The sequence below is a fragment of the Drosophila guanche genome, unplaced genomic scaffold, assembly GCF_900245975.1.
Source record: "Drosophila guanche unplaced genomic scaffold, DGUA_6, whole genome shotgun sequence".
NCBI lineage: Eukaryota > Metazoa > Arthropoda > Insecta > Diptera > Drosophilidae > Drosophila > Drosophila guanche.
In genome coordinates this window covers 10,724,105-10,739,430 of record NW_022995743.1, presented here as the reverse complement: position 1 = coordinate 10,739,430, position 15,326 = coordinate 10,724,105, and the positions used below count along the sequence as shown (strand labels likewise).

Below are 15,326 nucleotides of genomic sequence, written 5' to 3'. Positions count from 1 at the left end.
AATGAAATTTACCGTGGAGTCTAAGCGGCACGGCACGGCACAATTGATTCAGTCGTTGTGCAAAGCGGTTCTGTGTTGGGTTTCTCGTGGGTTTCATTTGAAGTGTGTGTTCAGTTTCTTCAGCTGGAGGAATAGTCCAGGGCGAAATAGTTTCAAAGCAATTGAAATTGAACTCAACGATCCAACGCGATAGACAGCAGCTAGTCACAAGTTTTTATCGTGTTACAAGCGGCAATTGCGTGTGTGAGGTAGGTCGGTTGTCAGCCTACAAATGGCTTGACCTCGTCTTTATCAGTGCCATTTGGGCCATCCAGGGCCATTTGGTCTAACCACGCAAACTATGTATTTCCCATGGATCCCTAAGAATGCGAGTGTCTCTGTCGTTTTGGGAACTCATAATGCGGCTATCAGCGCCGCCGGTGAACTGATTTGAACCGCTAATTGATAATATGTACATCGATCGACACCATGTACACACAATATACATAAGTGTACCCACTAACTACGGTTTGCATTTAAATTAAGACGCACTTTCCCACCTAATGTGTGCCATTTTATCGAACTTTGTTTGAACAACCAATTCAATTGTTTCTTTGTGCTTTGTGCTGCATGAAGCCACAGTTCATGTGCGTACGCTCGCCATAAAGAACAATGAAAAACAATCATAAATATCTGTACCCAAGATACGATACGACAGCTAGGTTTGCTTTAAATCTTATCAATAATCAACTTGTTGCTCAACTGCATCAGAAATTGATTTAATTTAGATCGTACGACACCCAAAAAGAAAAGAAACAAACAGAAACAGTTCCCAAACGCTTGGAAACAGCGGCACCAGTCGCACGACAAGATTTCAGTCAAAATAAATAAATAAATTATATTTTTAGCTTTATCAATTTTCGACTGTTTCTGCGGAGGCTCGACATACGAGTGTACACACACTTCCACCCGATCCACACAAAGAAATCGAGAGAGATCTGGAACGAGGGTCGCATCATGGATAGCGTAAAGTCGTTCTTCGCAGGCTCCAACAAGGCCAACGATCTCGGAAATCATCAGCAGCAGAATGGACACACGAATGGTAGTGATATTCCCAATCGCTGGGGCCGGAACTGTAACTCAGGCTCGCAGCACACGGAAAGCAGTTCATCGAATTCCGCGTCCACTCAAAATGCCAAGCGCAAGGACAGCGATAATTATTTCTACATCATGTAAGTTGGGGCCCATGGAGAGAGTGATCACTCACTTCCGCAGTTGAAGAGCTCTGAGAGGGGTTTATAGTTTACACAACTGTTGGAGAAAGTTCTTAGATTAGATTAGGGCAGTGACCAGCCATTTAGGGCTGTTGTAATAGAACTTCAGAAATGTTTCATTATCTTCTCCCATCCACGTATCAATCCTTGTACATAGCCTTACGAGTACACAATCTTTCGTACATTATATACTCATTGCATTGACATTTTTTGGACCACTGATAAACGTTCAATGCCTGCCATTAAATGGTGTTTGTGTGGGACCAGCCAAGAACTGTGTGGATCGGCTCCATTAAAATGTTGAATTGAAATAGAAATGAAAACCAGTTTGTGTTGTCATAGAATTGGCTTTGCCTTGGGCATTAAATGAGTCTTGAATAGGTGTAGTCACGCTCTCAGCTCTGAGCCGAGAACTGGAACTTTAGAACCTGTTGGCTGGCGGGGCGAAGCAGGCCTGTACCGGGGATCAGTTACGAATTAACTGGCGTCAGTTGCAGCTGAAAAAGCTTCGCATTTAGAATGTGATTTGCCCGGGGATAGCCCCCAAAAATACACATCTGAGGTGTGGGCATAACGAGTGTATAAAGTGCGTGATTCAGTGGAGCAGCTGTGCCAGTTAACGTCGAACAGGGCAGGAAACAGCACGCTGTAAGAGCCGCAAATAAAGCTGAGAATTGAGCCCAATCTCTAACTGATTTTATTCTCTTTTCACTTTAGGTGGCGCGCCTGAAGCAACATATTCCTACGTATGCGGATCTGTACGATAGCCATAACGTTGGAACAGCTAAAATCATCAACTTAAGTGACCTGCAGCAGCATAATACACATCTGTAAATCTATTAGAAACATCGGAGAAGCGTGCAAACTCTCAGCCAGACAAAGTCCGGTGTTTAGTGATACTAGTGATATTTATCTACAATTATATACAAAGACAATTCATCATTCACACTATTAACGATCGTTTCTGGTACAAACATTCATACATTTATGGAACCATTTACATTTTTTGGCTTGCTCTACTGGCTGTTGTGCATGATATTGTTCGGGCCGGCGATGTTCCTTGTCTCCGTTTATCTGCCAGAACTTCCAGTGAGATATGTGAAAAGTCTAAGGCAGCAAAGGACATATATATAGGGATAATAATGTACAACCACCGATCGATTTACTGCTCTAATAAAAATGTATTCAAAAGAAAATCTTCAAGGATTCCGTCTGGCACTGGAACTGTGCACTGTGGATTGTGATTGGATTCAGAGTGTGAGAATTGCCCAATCGATATGCAAATGGCAAACCACAATATAGTGCGTTTGGATTTGGGCGAATTTCTATAGAAACTGAAACAAACAAAAGGGCCACAAATTGCCGGCAGCACAGCAAAAACTTTTGTTCCCCCCATGGCATTACGTAAAGTTGTAGGGGCTTTTTCGTTTAGTTTGCTTTGGTTTGTGGAATACGCACACAGGACACCTTTCAGACAACTGTCAGAACGCACGAGCACAACAAACACAGCAGTTTCAATCTCCAAGCAGTCCGGAAGAGAACTAAAAATCATATAATAAAAATATACAAGTGAACGGAATAGACAGGAACCATGCCGGACCCAAAAGGAGGCAAGGGCGACGGCAAGCAGAACAAAGGGAAGGTAAATAACATCAGGGATTCCAGATGCAATTCCCTATCACATCCACTCTCTATAGTCTCCACATTCGACACTGCCGCTGCTGCACACATCCTTTCGCCTCGACACTCGGCAACCTAATGCCAGAGTCTCGACTTCTGTTGGTTTTTGCTTGTTTAAATTTTCTTTTTGCGCTTATTTTTAATACGTTTCTTGCTGATGGAACTTTGTCACGATACATAATTTGCAATTTCCGGCGCAATCCATGTGCGTGCCCCAAGCACACCCAACTGAAAGGGTCTCAGCCCAGTGGCAGTGCCGTGCAATTTGGTTACAGCTACCAATTTATAGAGTTTCCGACCCGTACTTGGGGTCCAAGGAGAAGTTCGCCAGTGTTTGGTGTGAGTAGAAGGCCCCTCAAGGATGAGTGTTGAATGCTCATCAGACCCAACGCAATAAAAGACTCAATAAATCACTCACCTCACTCGTACGATATACGACCGTAGGCTCACCTTTTCATTTAGTTGCACATCAAAATAAATATGTAACTTATATCCTTTCCCCCTCCAAGTACGTGCTAATCAAGTTGTGTGCGAAATTTGTTTATTCTGATGCCACCCCAGACCCGCCCAATCCAGCTGTCGTGACGTCAGGACAGAAAGTTTTTCTTCGCTTTTTGGGCTGTCGTGAAGAGGCCGCTGACATGACGAACGTCATCAGGAATTGTCGGATATATTTGGTCATAATTCAGTTCCACTTTGGCTGACTGCCTGGCAGTCTTTCCTCGCCACTCTCGCTGGACAGACAGACACTAGCGCGCTCCTCCGTGTAGGATATCCCTTTAGTTGCCATTCTCTGCCCACGAACCAATTTCTGGCCAAGATGTGGAAGCTTGCCAACAAGGCCATGGCGGTATATGACCAATAGATTGATTGTTATCCCCACTAGCATATTTCGTAGAATTTCGTGTGTGTGTGCGTGTGTGTGTGTACAGTGCGTTTCAGAGCGATAAAGCAGACATGTACATAAGTAGATCCTCTGTAGAAAACGCCGGAAGTCACTTGTAAATACAATCAGAGAGTTGTTTGAGTCTCTCCTTTCTCAATGTACATATATTTAATCGACGATATCCTTTCCATAACCAAGCTGTACCCTCTGTAAATACAATGTACCCCGTGCTATCTGTAGTCCTCTCTGTCTCTCTCTCTCTCTCTCTCTTCGTAGTCGTAGCTAAGTAGGAAAGATCGCTATCCTCCTCCATCTCTCAGTACACAATTCAATTTTAGTCGCAAAATTATGTCAGAATCTGCGGCTGCCACCGATCCGCGGGAGGATGTTGATGTTGCCAGCAGTAGCGATGATGATGATGAGGTAACCAGGCCCTCACCACGTCTCATACTTCAACTTGCATGCCTCATGCTTGGTTCCCTAATAGACATAGAAGTAGACCTAGTCCTAGCCATAGATCCAGCACCTAGCTTAGCTTTCAGTGCACTCAAGCCCGAAGATTAGCCTTCCCCAAGGTGAGTGGCCATTCTGTTGCTCGTTCTGCACCATCAATGGAATGTTGCATGCACCACTGACCCTGGCACTGGCCCTACTCCCACACCCACCTGTCCCACCTGTGCCCTAATCTTTGGCCCCCCATCCATCCATCCACTCTCTGTCAAGCAGAACAGAGCCTCCAAGACGAAGGCCGATGCCGGTGGCGGCGATGCGGATGACTTTGATGCCTGGATACGTTCGCGCCAGCTGCTCAAGCCGGACGATCAGCTGGATCTGACGGAGGCCGAGCTGGCCGAGGAGGTGACCAAGGTGCTGACGCCCACCAACACGAACGTCATCCACAATCTGGTGGTGTACAGCTTCAAGGATGGGGAGTATGTGCCGGCACCGCTGCCGGGCAACACGGTGACCCTGCTGGGCTACCCTGGGAACTCTTTGCACGTGGACTCGGAGGAGGCGCGTCGCCAGATTGAGGAGTCCGACGAGATCGGCTACCCGCTGCCCATGCCCCACTACTCGCTGGTGGAGCAGCGCGACACATCTGTTGGGGAGGGCGAGGGCGAGGGTGAAGCCGATGACGATGACGACGCCAAGAGTGCACCCGACAAGGAGGCCGAAGAGGAGGAGGGCGAGGAGGAGGAAGAGGAAGAGGAGGAGGCCAAGGCAGGTGAAGAAGGTGTAGAAGAGGGGGAGCAACGTGGCGATGATGAGGAAGCAGCTGCAGCCCAACCGGCGGCAGCCACAGCCTCCGCCAAGAAGCGAAAGCTGATCAATCAGTTCAACTACTGCGAACGGGCTGCCTTAACGTACACCAATCCGAAGAGGGTGAGTGCATCACATCCATAGCTCCCCATAGACACCGATGGACTCTCCTTCCTTTCTAGAATGTGGACACACAAACGATCCCACCGCCACGATCGCAGTTTGGCGGCAACGTGCTGCAGTGGGTCATCTACGATTCGTACTTGGAGGACTCTGAGGGAGTGTCGAAGGAAGGCGCCGCCAAGAAGGAGGACCGCAAGCGGGGCATGCGCTCGAAGAAGTTCAAGGACAAGTCCGCCATTGCCGAGCAGCTCAACAAAAAGTACCTCAAGTGCTGGCAAATACTCGAGCGGATGATTAACCAAAACATCTACGATGACATTGCCCATGACTATCGCTACTGGGAGGATCCGGCGGATGAGTTCCGCGAGGGCGAGGGCAACCTGCTGCCGCTGTGGAAGTTTCAGTACGAAAAAACCAAGAAGATGAACGTCACCGATATCCTCTTCAATCCGAGTTATTACGATCTCTTTGCCGTTTGCTTTGGCTCACGTGAGTATGGAAAACAGAGGAGGAAATCCAAATCTTTATCCTTCCTGCTCCCTGCCATTTAGATGAATTTATGAAGCAGACAAACGAGGGCTACCTGTGCCTCTTTACCGTCAAGAATCCCTCTTTTCCGGACTACATCAGTGAGTGCCGCAGAGTCTCATGTCTCCCTCCTTGCTGAGTGCTTTCCCTTGCAGTACAAACCGATTGCGGTGTCATGTGCTGTGACATTCATCCCACATACCCGTTCCTGGTCGTGATTGGCCTCTACGATGGCAACGTGGCCGTCTACAATCTGCGGGAGAACTGCAAGGAGCCGCTGTACATCTCCAAGGGCGTCAACTGCAAGCACGGAGAGTGCGTCTGGCAGATCAAGTGGGGCCCGGACATGACCGACGGCGAGATTAACTTCTATTCGGTGTCCTCCGACGGGCGGGTCTTCAACTGGATCCTGATGCAGAACAAGCTCTGGGTGACCACCATCATAACGCTGTTCCTGCAGGATGGCCTCGTGGATGGACCCGACGGCACCAAGGTCAGCCTGAAGAGCGGCGGCAGCTGCATGGTCTTCCACCCCACCGACCAGAAGATCTTCCTGGTGGGCACCGAGTGTGGCTACATATACAAGTGCAGCACGGCCTTCAGCTCCAAGTACCTGATGACCTACAACGCACACAATATGTCCGTCTACCGCATCGACTTTAATCGCTTCAACTCGAACATCTTTGTGTCCTGCAGCGGCGACTGGCGCGTCAAGGTCTGGGAGGACATGCGTGCCGATCCGCTCTTCATCTTCGATCTCGGCTCTGCCGTGGGCGACGTCAAGTGGGCGCCCTATTCCAGCACCGTCTTTGCAGCCGTCACCACCGAGGGCAAGGTGCACGTCTTCGATCTGAATGTGAACAAGTACAAGGCCATCTGCATCCAGGCGGTGGTGCCCAAGCGAAAGAACAAGCTCACGCGTCTCTCCTTTAACGAGAAGATACCCTTCATTGTGGTTGGCGACGAAAAGTGAGTAACTTCGTTCCCTCTCGCTGCCTTGATCCTCTCCACACTTTACTCTTTTGTCCAGGGGAGTTACCACTTCGCTCAAACTATCGCCCAATCTTCGCGTGATGGTAAAGCCGCCCAAGAAGCAACTGTATCTGGATCAGACCACGCTGCAGATCGCCAAGCTGGAGAAGCTGCTGTCGCTGGTGAGGGAGCTGCCCGAAGGAAACATTGTGCCCGACACGGCCACCACTGTGCGCAGTTAAATCTTCCCTTCCCACACGCATATATTTTGATAAGCCTCTTCCCGAGCCACAAGTTGATTCTGAATGTAAATTTCACTTTAGAACATATAATGTCGATTTTTTTGGTTTTAAAATATTTGTATTACGTAGGCTTCCTATTTTTGTTGACTTTTTGGGGTGGGGAAGCAAGATTAAAAGCGATGCTGAAATGGATAACTTTGGGCATTTTTAAGACTACTGCACATCACTTTATTTAAATTTTAACAGAATTACATTTTATACTTGAGAACACTAGCCATCATAGTACAATCGAGTTGTTCTCTCACTCTGTATCGATACCTTATGGAAATCGATATATCGATACACACATCCCTAATCATGGACAATGCTGCAAAAGTTTTTTCCGACGCATAATTTCTACCTTTTCAACGTGTAAAAACAATTAAAAAAGTGAAAAAACACTTATTTAAACAATACTGTGCCGTGCGCGACATTAAAACTTACAGAAAACGTCTTTGGTGACTGGGAAATAATAGCTGAAACATTGCTAGCGGCGTTTGCAAAAATCGCTTAATTGGTTATTGAATTTTCAACCCCGAAGAAGAAAAAAATCAAAATTCCCTCAACTACAAGCTAACGATAGTGGGAACGAAGTCGAGTTGGTAAATTAAATTGAAATGAGTGAATTTCAACCGCAACAGGGACAGAGTATCAGTCAATCCCAGGCGTTGGCCCAGGCGATACAGCGTGCCAAGCAGGTAAGAAGAAGAGCAAGCGAAAACGAGGGAACACTTCAGTTATTTCTGTACACGCGTTTGGTGCGGCTGCCTTTCCTGTTTGCAGATAGCGGCTAAGATCCAACCCAGCCAGCAAGCAGGCGGTCCAGGAGGACCTGGAGCAGGACCATCACCACCATCTGGTGGCGGAGGGCCGGGACCCGGCGCGGGGAACAGCTTCAAGAGGCACAACGACGACGGCGACAGCGGACCAGAGTGCAAACGCTCCTTTGGCAGTCCGGACTACGGCCACAACAATAACTCGAACATGAGCAGCAGCAGTGGTGGCGGTGGTGGTGGGGGAGGGGGGTCCGGTCCGGGTGGGGCAAATATTACGCAAGCCATTGCCCAGGCCGCTGCAGTGGCCGCTCGCCTGGCGGCATCGGCCGGCACAACGTGCGAGGAGCAAATCCGTATACCCGAATCCATAGCAAATGCCTTCATGGGACGTGGCAGCAACGACACCATCACCCATATCCAGGCCGAGTCGGGGGCCAAGGTACAGCTGATGCCGGAACAGGAGCGAGTCATCACGTTGCGTGGACAGCGGGACACAGTGTCCAAGGGTCGCGACATGATCCAGCAGATGGCCAGCCGCGGTGGTGGCGGAACCGTAGAGGTGCTTCTCACCATCAACATGCCGCCTCCGGGCCCCAGTGGGTATTCGCCCTACCAGGAAATCATGATACCCGGTGCCAAGGTGGGCCTGGTCATTGGCAAGGGTGGCGACACCATCAAGCAGCTGCAGGAGAAGACGGGAGCCAAGATGATTATTATCCAGGACGGACCCAACCAGGAGGTCATCAAACCACTGCGCATTTCCGGCGATCCGCAGAAGATCGAGCATGCCAAGCAGATGGTCTTGGATCTCATTGCCCAGAAGGACGCTCTGGCTCAGCAGCAGGGTGGTCGCGGGGGCGGTGGTGGTGGAGGCGGCAGCGGTGGGCCCGGCCTCGGCTACAACAACTTTAACAATGGCAATGGAGGCGAGAGCGTAGAGGTCTTTGTGCCCAAAATTGCCGTAGGCGTCGTTATTGGCAAGGGGGGAGACATGATCCGAAAGATTCAAACCGAATGCGGCTGCAAGCTGCAGTTCATCCAAGGCAAGAACGACGAGATGGGCGACAGGCGCTGTGTCATACAGGGCACCCGCCAGCAGGTCGAGGACGCCAAGCGGACCATCGATGGACTGATCGAGAACGTGATGGTAAGAGGCACCCGAGACACCAGACACTAATCGAACTTAATTCATTTTTTGTCCGTTCTCTTTGACAGCAACGAAATGGACTCAACCGCAATGGCAACGGCGGCGGCTCCCAGAGTGGCGGCGAAGGCAACTCAAATTATGGCTATGGCTACGGCGTGAACCATGCCCAGGGCGGGCGTGAGGAGATCACATTCATGGTGCCGGCATCCAAATGCGGTGTAGGTTGAACACGAACCTCCTATACTGCCGCTTCCTAACCGAAATGTTTCCCTTGCAGATTGTGATTGGCCGTGGGGGGGAGACAATCAAGCTGATCAATCAGCAGTCCGGCGCCCATACTGAAATGGATCGCAATGCCAGCAATCCGCCCAACGAAAAGCTGTTCAAGTCGAAGGGCACCACCGACCAGGTGGAGTCGGCTCGTCAAATGATTTCTGAGAAGATCAACATGGAGCTGACCGTCATTGCGCGCAAGCCCATCGGTGGTGGTGGTGGCGGCGGCAGCGGGGGAGGCGGCGGTGGTGGAAATGGCTCTGGAGGTGGACCGAGCAATTCCCATCACGGTCAGCAGCAGGGCGGCTATGGTGGGCCCAATTCAATGCAAGGCGGAGATCCAAATGCCGCCGCCGCAGCAGCGTACCAGCAGCAGCAACAGCCCTGGGGTCCCTATGGCCAGCAGGGATGGGATCCGTCAGCGGCCCAGCAGCAGCAACAAATGGCAATGAATGCCAATCAGGGCGGTGGGCCTGGCGGCGCCGGTGCAAACGCTGGACAGGACTACTCGGCCCAATGGATCGAGTACTACAAGTGAGAATTTAAAGCTCTTCGCAGCCTTAATTGTCCTTCTAATTAATCAATCAATTTACAGGCAAATGGGCTGCCATCGCGAGGCTGAGTTGATTGAGCAACAGATGAAGGCCAAGCAGGGAGGCGGAGCGCCTGGTCCCGGACAGCAGGTGCCGCAGCAGCCGCAGCAGCAGCAGCAAGTGCCACAGCAAGCACAGCAGCAGGCAGCGGGCGGCAACAGCGCTGACTACAGCGCCCAGTGGGCGGAATATTACCGCAGTGTGGGCAAGCACGAAGAGGCAGAGGCGATTGAGAAGACGCTGAAGAATAAGGTGAGTGTGGGGGAAGAGTGTGTGTGTGTGTGCGAAAAGCAATCAATTAATGCTCGATGCTTTGCAGCAATCACAGAATGGTGGACCTGCTGTTGGCCAAAGCAATGCGCCGAATCCCGGCCAAGGCGGTCCCAATCCTGGCCAACAGCAGCCCAATCCAGCGGCGGCAGCAGCGGCCGCTGCAGCAGCAGGCGGTGGCTATGCACAAGGTATGACTCCTAGCCAATATGCACAATATTCTCAGTATTACGCTGCTGCGGCTGCGGGTCAGCCACAGGCACCACCGCAGCCCGGCGGTGGTCCGCCCGCTGGTTATCCCGGTGGATATCCGGGTGGTGGCTATGGCGGCTACCCGGGTGCGCCGGGACAACAGCAGCAGCAGCAACAGAAGCCGCACAAAAATGACAAGCATTGATCAAGTTTCGGGATGCGATGTGGCGAGGAGCGCGAAGTGGGCATGGAAGTAGGAGTCAAAGTCGAAGTCGGAGGAATAGGAAGGAGCTGTAGTCTGTAGTTGGAGTGGAAAATGCTGCACTAAACGGATGTGGCAGGTGCCTTGAATTGGGTGAGTGGTAACCAAGTCCCAGTAGTTGATAGACAAAAACATTTCTTCCGTGTTGAGCTGCAAAGCTGGGCTCTCAATTGATTGCTTTACGAACACACACACACATAGTATATTTGCTTTATCTTTCTGCTTTAATTGCCTGCTTCATTTTAGTGAATGCGAGACCCCCCCTTCCTCATATTGTTATGTATAATTAGTACAATTGATGCTTACACTATGTGATATCCTAACCAAATCTCGTTTCCCATGCGTACAACTCTTTGCAGTGATCTATTGTTCTACTATGTCCTATGTCTTTTATCCCCCCACAAGCTAGCAAAAAATAAATAAACAAAAGAAAAAGTTTTTAAACCACATCATCAGCGACACGAAGAAGCAAAGAGAAGGGATGAGACGAGATGAACAGAGAAGAGAAGATAAGATCGAAGGAGACCGGATCAGATCATCAATTATAAAAACAAACAAAAAAGCATTCAGCTTGTGGCGTCGCACTTTGCATAATTGTAAATTAATATATTAACAACTGTCTATTATCTGATATTCCCTATGATTTCCCCATTAGTACATAAGAGAGTAAGCCACCCTGAAAAACCGAACTCTACTTTTATATTTGTATTTATATTTATATATATATAAACCTAAACCTAAACCTAACAGAAGGAAAAGATATTGCCTCTGCTGTCCATGTTCAATAGCACTGAGCCACACACAAAAACACACACACACACACACAGTAGAACCAAGCCAAGCCAAGCCAATCCAATCCAATACGTTTTTGGGTAACAACTATATCTATCTATTCTTTCCTCGTCAAGCGAAATGAAATGTGCGAGCGAACGGCAGTCGATCGGAGAGTGTTGAGAGCGTTCTTTTTTTACAATTGAAAGACAACATTTTTGAGAATTCTCAAATTGCAATAACTGAAACTAAAAAATATATAGAATTACAATTAATATGCATCCATTTACTTACATATACTGATTAGAACTATATATATCGAATGTAGCTCATAAATGATGATCGTTTTTGATACATGAACATATTTCTCTCGTACTTAGCTTAGTGTTACATATTACAAAGAAAAAACCAACCCGTTCAAGCAATATCTATAATCATACATACATATAAACGATGTTCTCTATACCTTGGTGATCTGGTAAGACTTTCTTTCGATTTCCAAAATGTATACACTGTATAAGATTTCTGTAATGTGGCCTGAGAGGGGAGTTCTGAAAGTCCAGGGGCCTTTGGAGTGATACCAATTTGATTTGATAATAACAATATGCATACTCGTACAATATATAACTTTCACCTTTCAGTTTGTGGACAATACTTAATAGCCTTATGATCAACGCAGCCCAGAATTCAATAATATTAGACTTGATTTGGTACTCTATTTTACTGTAATTTATATAGGATATCCTAACTGGTTAAACTCTTTTCAATATTTTCTTTAAACAACAGACAAACAAACAGAAAAACTCATTTCCCAAGGTACAAGGAATAATAAATATCACACCATATATATATATTTCAATATTTACATATATTACCACCATATGCCACCCTATATTATACATACATATGCCAAACATATATGTACTTTCAGAGGGGACATTCTTCAAGGCAGTTCATAACAGAAATCCGAAAGCAAAACTCCAGAACCTTCACACTCTCTCTTATAGAACATGAACAGATACGAAATAATTAATTGTAAAAGTGTCAAGCTTGGTAAGATCGTGTGTTCTTGTTACTGTCTCTATATGAAACATATTGATATACAAACTTACATATTACATATATATATATATGCAAATCTAACAATGATAAAAACTTACCCATATGAACGTTGGTCTACCATAATATTTAAACATTACTTTGAATAATCTAAACTAAGTTTTACGTCTCCCCAATACACACATCTGAATGTTGCAACAGCAGATGAACCAACAACAATTTGTAAACGCTGGCCGGCAGGGCAGTCTCAGAGTCTTTGAGTGCTGAATCTGCCCGCAGCCGACGAGACATTGAATAAACATATAATATATAATACCGTATATAATACATATAGATATATATATCCTACATATATCAATTTATTCTCAGCATTTAGCACTACAATCGTGCTCTATGCTTTATTGCGTTTCTATTGACTTTAATGACTTTTTTTGTTTGTTCCTATTGCCTATTGCCATAATTGAAAATCGTTTCTTGAGCGTATTTTCAGAGGCGCTGTTTGTGGTCTTGGCTTTGGAGGATATCTGGGGGAACAGGCTCAGGACAGACTTTAACTTTTCCTAGTCGATTGATTGATTGATTGCCACGATCGGGGTATGCCTTGAATTATATTGGAAAACGATTTTTACATTTATGTATACCTATTGCCTTATCGAATTGCACTTTTAATAATATTGACATTTGATTATGATGATGATGATATATTACTATCTATTTTTGTGTGTAAACTTTACATATCTACATATATACAAATATTTCTATATATTTTCATAGCAACTGCAGTGATTCCTGCCCAGAGTAGATCTCAGTCGATCAAGAACTTGAACAGATACTCGTATGATTCGGTACTGACTATATGAATATTTATATATTATGTATATAGTTTCAAGGTATCATTTGTTTGCTATATATTCGGATTACATTGCCTCCAAAGCCCATCTATATCTACATATATCTCTATATTGATTGTTTTTTATACCATATATACATACATATTGTCTAACAAATCCTCTCAAAGTGTGGCACAGCTCTAGGAATAGGCAGGGAACGCGAATAGTATTCGATAAAAGGCATCTCTCAATAATTGTGATAGCTCAGCTTGGCCTAGTCCTGTTCTATGTATGAGATCGGGAAGTCGTTCGTTCTTTTAGAGTTTCAGCAAAGGTGTAATTCGCCCTGATGTTATGCCCGTCCTGTTCGGTCTCCTGCAGAGAGGTAAGTATGGTCCATCTATCCGTAGACGTCCATTTTAAAACCCACTTACGTTGAGCATTTTTTTGGATCCAATGTCAAGCCGTTTATTTTGCAATCAAATGATATTTTTGAAATTGATATATAGATGTATTGATTTATATTTGATTTAAATTACGTGCTTTGATCTATTTGCAGGGCCAATTGAATATACAAAAGTCCATTTCAACCTTTCCATACTCATATTAACACATGCATATAGATATATTATATCGTATCGTATTCTTTTTACCAGAAATTGGAACATCTATATACATATATATACCTACACATATATTTTGTTGTTGTTTTAATAACATTTGTTGATATATCTCTTGATAATACTCATATATATAACTGAACCATGAAATACTATCTGCAATTTACAGCCCTGTCTGCGTGATCTTCGTATATTCACCTGGTCAGAGTCTGATCCGATATTAGTTTAATTTTCAACTTGCAATATATAGATCGTAAATGTCATCAATATTGAATACTATTCTAAATACTTTTCTCAAATAAATTTCATCATCTAAAAAACACGAAACGATAGCAATTTTTGTTTGAAATGGAAGGGAAGAAAGAATTATATATAACTTACCACAGCACATCTCCTCCCAAATTTAAGTTACATTAGCACACATTTGGTTTTACTTAACTTCTCGCATTTTATTTGTGATATATAGATGTATATCATTTCTTGTTCATCTCATCCCTTTAGCATTTCGCAACGAAACATTTAAAGTTAGAACAACAGAATATGTATATGGATATATTTATAGAGCCTTAGTGCCTGCTCGATTCATCCATTTCAACTGGATTCGTCAGCCATTCAGTTACATGCTGCTGTGACTACGCATATTGTAAACTCTTAAACTACACGAAATACATACATAGTACAGTGCGTATCGGTAAAATAGATTGGGCAAAACAACATACATACATACATCGACTTTTTTTGTTTGTTTTTGTGAGTGTTTATTTTGGATTTTAGTTCTGCTATTTTATTTACGAGTTTACTAGAAGAAAACTTACATTGAGATGCTGATGTTTTTAGATATATTTATGTATGTATATATATTTTGAATTTGTTCTTTAAGTTTTCTCCCGACAATAATTAAATGTTTCTGCTTGATATCCATTTGTGTTGTGTACTTGCCTTTTTGTTTTTAAAATTAACATACATCTATTTCTGCCATTTTACATTTATAAATATTTATAATATTTAACTCTTTCATTCATTTATTTGATGTACTCATCCGTGTGTGAGCGTGTTCCCAGTTGCGTTTTGTTGTCGAGAAACCTATGTATCTCTTCCTTCCTGTCTTTCAATTCTCCTCAACTACTAGGGGCGAAACACTTGGATCTGAATAGGACTTTGGGATGGGATACTGGTTGTGTACCCAAACGAGTGACGGAAACCTTCGCTGGCATCGTCAATTAATTATCATTCAATTCACTCCCTCCCTCCTCTGCCTTCTGTGTGTGCTTTTGCATCTTAAAACTAAAGTTACTCGCCCAATTTTTTTTACATTGCCAAAAAGTGTTGCAATAATTAAAATTGTAAGTCTTCTTCCATTTACGTTTCAGTGTGGCTTAATTCCGTCATTCATTATTATTTTTTTGTACTGCTGCCAGTGTGTGAATTTTTGTTATTTTTAATTTTTCTTTCGCTTTACTTTATTTTTTTTAATTATCTTGCCTTATTTTAAAATACATCTTTTTTTTGTTTTGAATGTCAATCAAAATAGCTAGTTTTAGTACGTTTTG

At 45.1% G+C, this 15,326-nt stretch overlaps 4 protein-coding genes across 5 annotated transcripts; all 4 read left to right on the top strand.

Annotated features, from left to right (window-relative positions):
- The first annotated feature begins 66 nt into the window (after positions 1-66).
- Positions 67-2,208, top strand: LOC117590277. Its single transcript, XM_034282766.1, has 3 exons — positions 67-248; positions 888-1,211; positions 1,971-2,208. The coding sequence occupies exons 2-3, from the start codon at positions 997-999 to the stop codon at positions 1,981-1,983; spliced, it is 228 nt and encodes a 75-aa protein (XP_034138657.1). The 5' UTR covers positions 67-248; positions 888-996; the 3' UTR covers positions 1,984-2,208.
- LOC117590287 lies at positions 2,209-2,449 on the top strand. The gene has a single exon (XM_034282776.1). The coding sequence runs from the start codon at positions 2,241-2,243 to the stop codon at positions 2,385-2,387; it is 147 nt and encodes a 48-aa protein (XP_034138667.1). The 5' UTR covers positions 2,209-2,240; the 3' UTR covers positions 2,388-2,449.
- A 304-nt stretch (positions 2,450-2,753) lies between these two features.
- On the top strand, positions 2,754-7,057 carry LOC117590217 (dynein intermediate chain 2, ciliary). Of its 2 annotated transcripts, none has more exons than XM_034282683.1 (6): positions 2,754-2,895; positions 4,546-5,202; positions 5,262-5,691; positions 5,754-5,831; positions 5,886-6,699; positions 6,761-7,057. In XM_034282683.1, the coding sequence occupies exons 1-6, from the start codon at positions 2,845-2,847 to the stop codon at positions 6,942-6,944; spliced, it is 2,214 nt and encodes a 737-aa protein (XP_034138574.1). In that variant the 5' UTR covers positions 2,754-2,844; the 3' UTR covers positions 6,945-7,057. The 2 variants fall into 2 exon arrangements, with proteins under 2 accessions (XP_034138574.1, XP_034138583.1); XM_034282692.1 differs by lacking the exon at positions 2,754-2,895 and adding an exon at positions 3,739-3,783.
- A 231-nt stretch (positions 7,058-7,288) lies between these two features.
- Positions 7,289-12,639, top strand: LOC117590156 (far upstream element-binding protein 3). Its single transcript, XM_034282545.1, has 7 exons — positions 7,289-7,681; positions 7,767-8,906; positions 8,975-9,124; positions 9,184-9,713; positions 9,775-10,024; positions 10,092-10,589; positions 10,856-12,639. Exons 1-6 carry the CDS (start codon positions 7,601-7,603, stop codon positions 10,437-10,439), a joined length of 2,499 nt encoding a protein of 832 aa, XP_034138436.1. The 5' UTR covers positions 7,289-7,600; the 3' UTR covers positions 10,440-10,589; positions 10,856-12,639.
- The last annotated feature ends 2,687 nt before the right edge of the window (positions 12,640-15,326 follow it).

Coding starts and splice junctions, on each gene's coding strand:
- LOC117590277 (XM_034282766.1), top strand. CDS start 997: ATGGATAGCGTAAAGTCGTTCTTCGCAGGCTCCAACAAGGCCAACGAT.
- LOC117590287 (XM_034282776.1), top strand. CDS start 2,241: ATGGAACCATTTACATTTTTTGGCTTGCTCTACTGGCTGTTGTGCATG.
- LOC117590217 (XM_034282683.1), top strand. CDS start 2,845: ATGCCGGACCCAAAAGGAGGCAAGGGCGACGGCAAGCAGAACAAAGGG. Junction 5,692..5,753: donor TGCCGTTTGCTTTGGCTCAC/GTGAGTATGGAA, acceptor CCTGCCATTTAG/ATGAATTTATGAAGCAGACA. Junction 6,700..6,760: donor ATTGTGGTTGGCGACGAAAA/GTGAGTAACTTC, acceptor TCTTTTGTCCAG/GGGAGTTACCACTTCGCTCA.
- LOC117590156 (XM_034282545.1), top strand. CDS start 7,601: ATGAGTGAATTTCAACCGCAACAGGGACAGAGTATCAGTCAATCCCAG. Junction 7,682..7,766: donor CGATACAGCGTGCCAAGCAG/GTAAGAAGAAGA, acceptor TCCTGTTTGCAG/ATAGCGGCTAAGATCCAACC. Junction 9,125..9,183: donor TGCCGGCATCCAAATGCGGT/GTAGGTTGAACA, acceptor TTTCCCTTGCAG/ATTGTGATTGGCCGTGGGGG.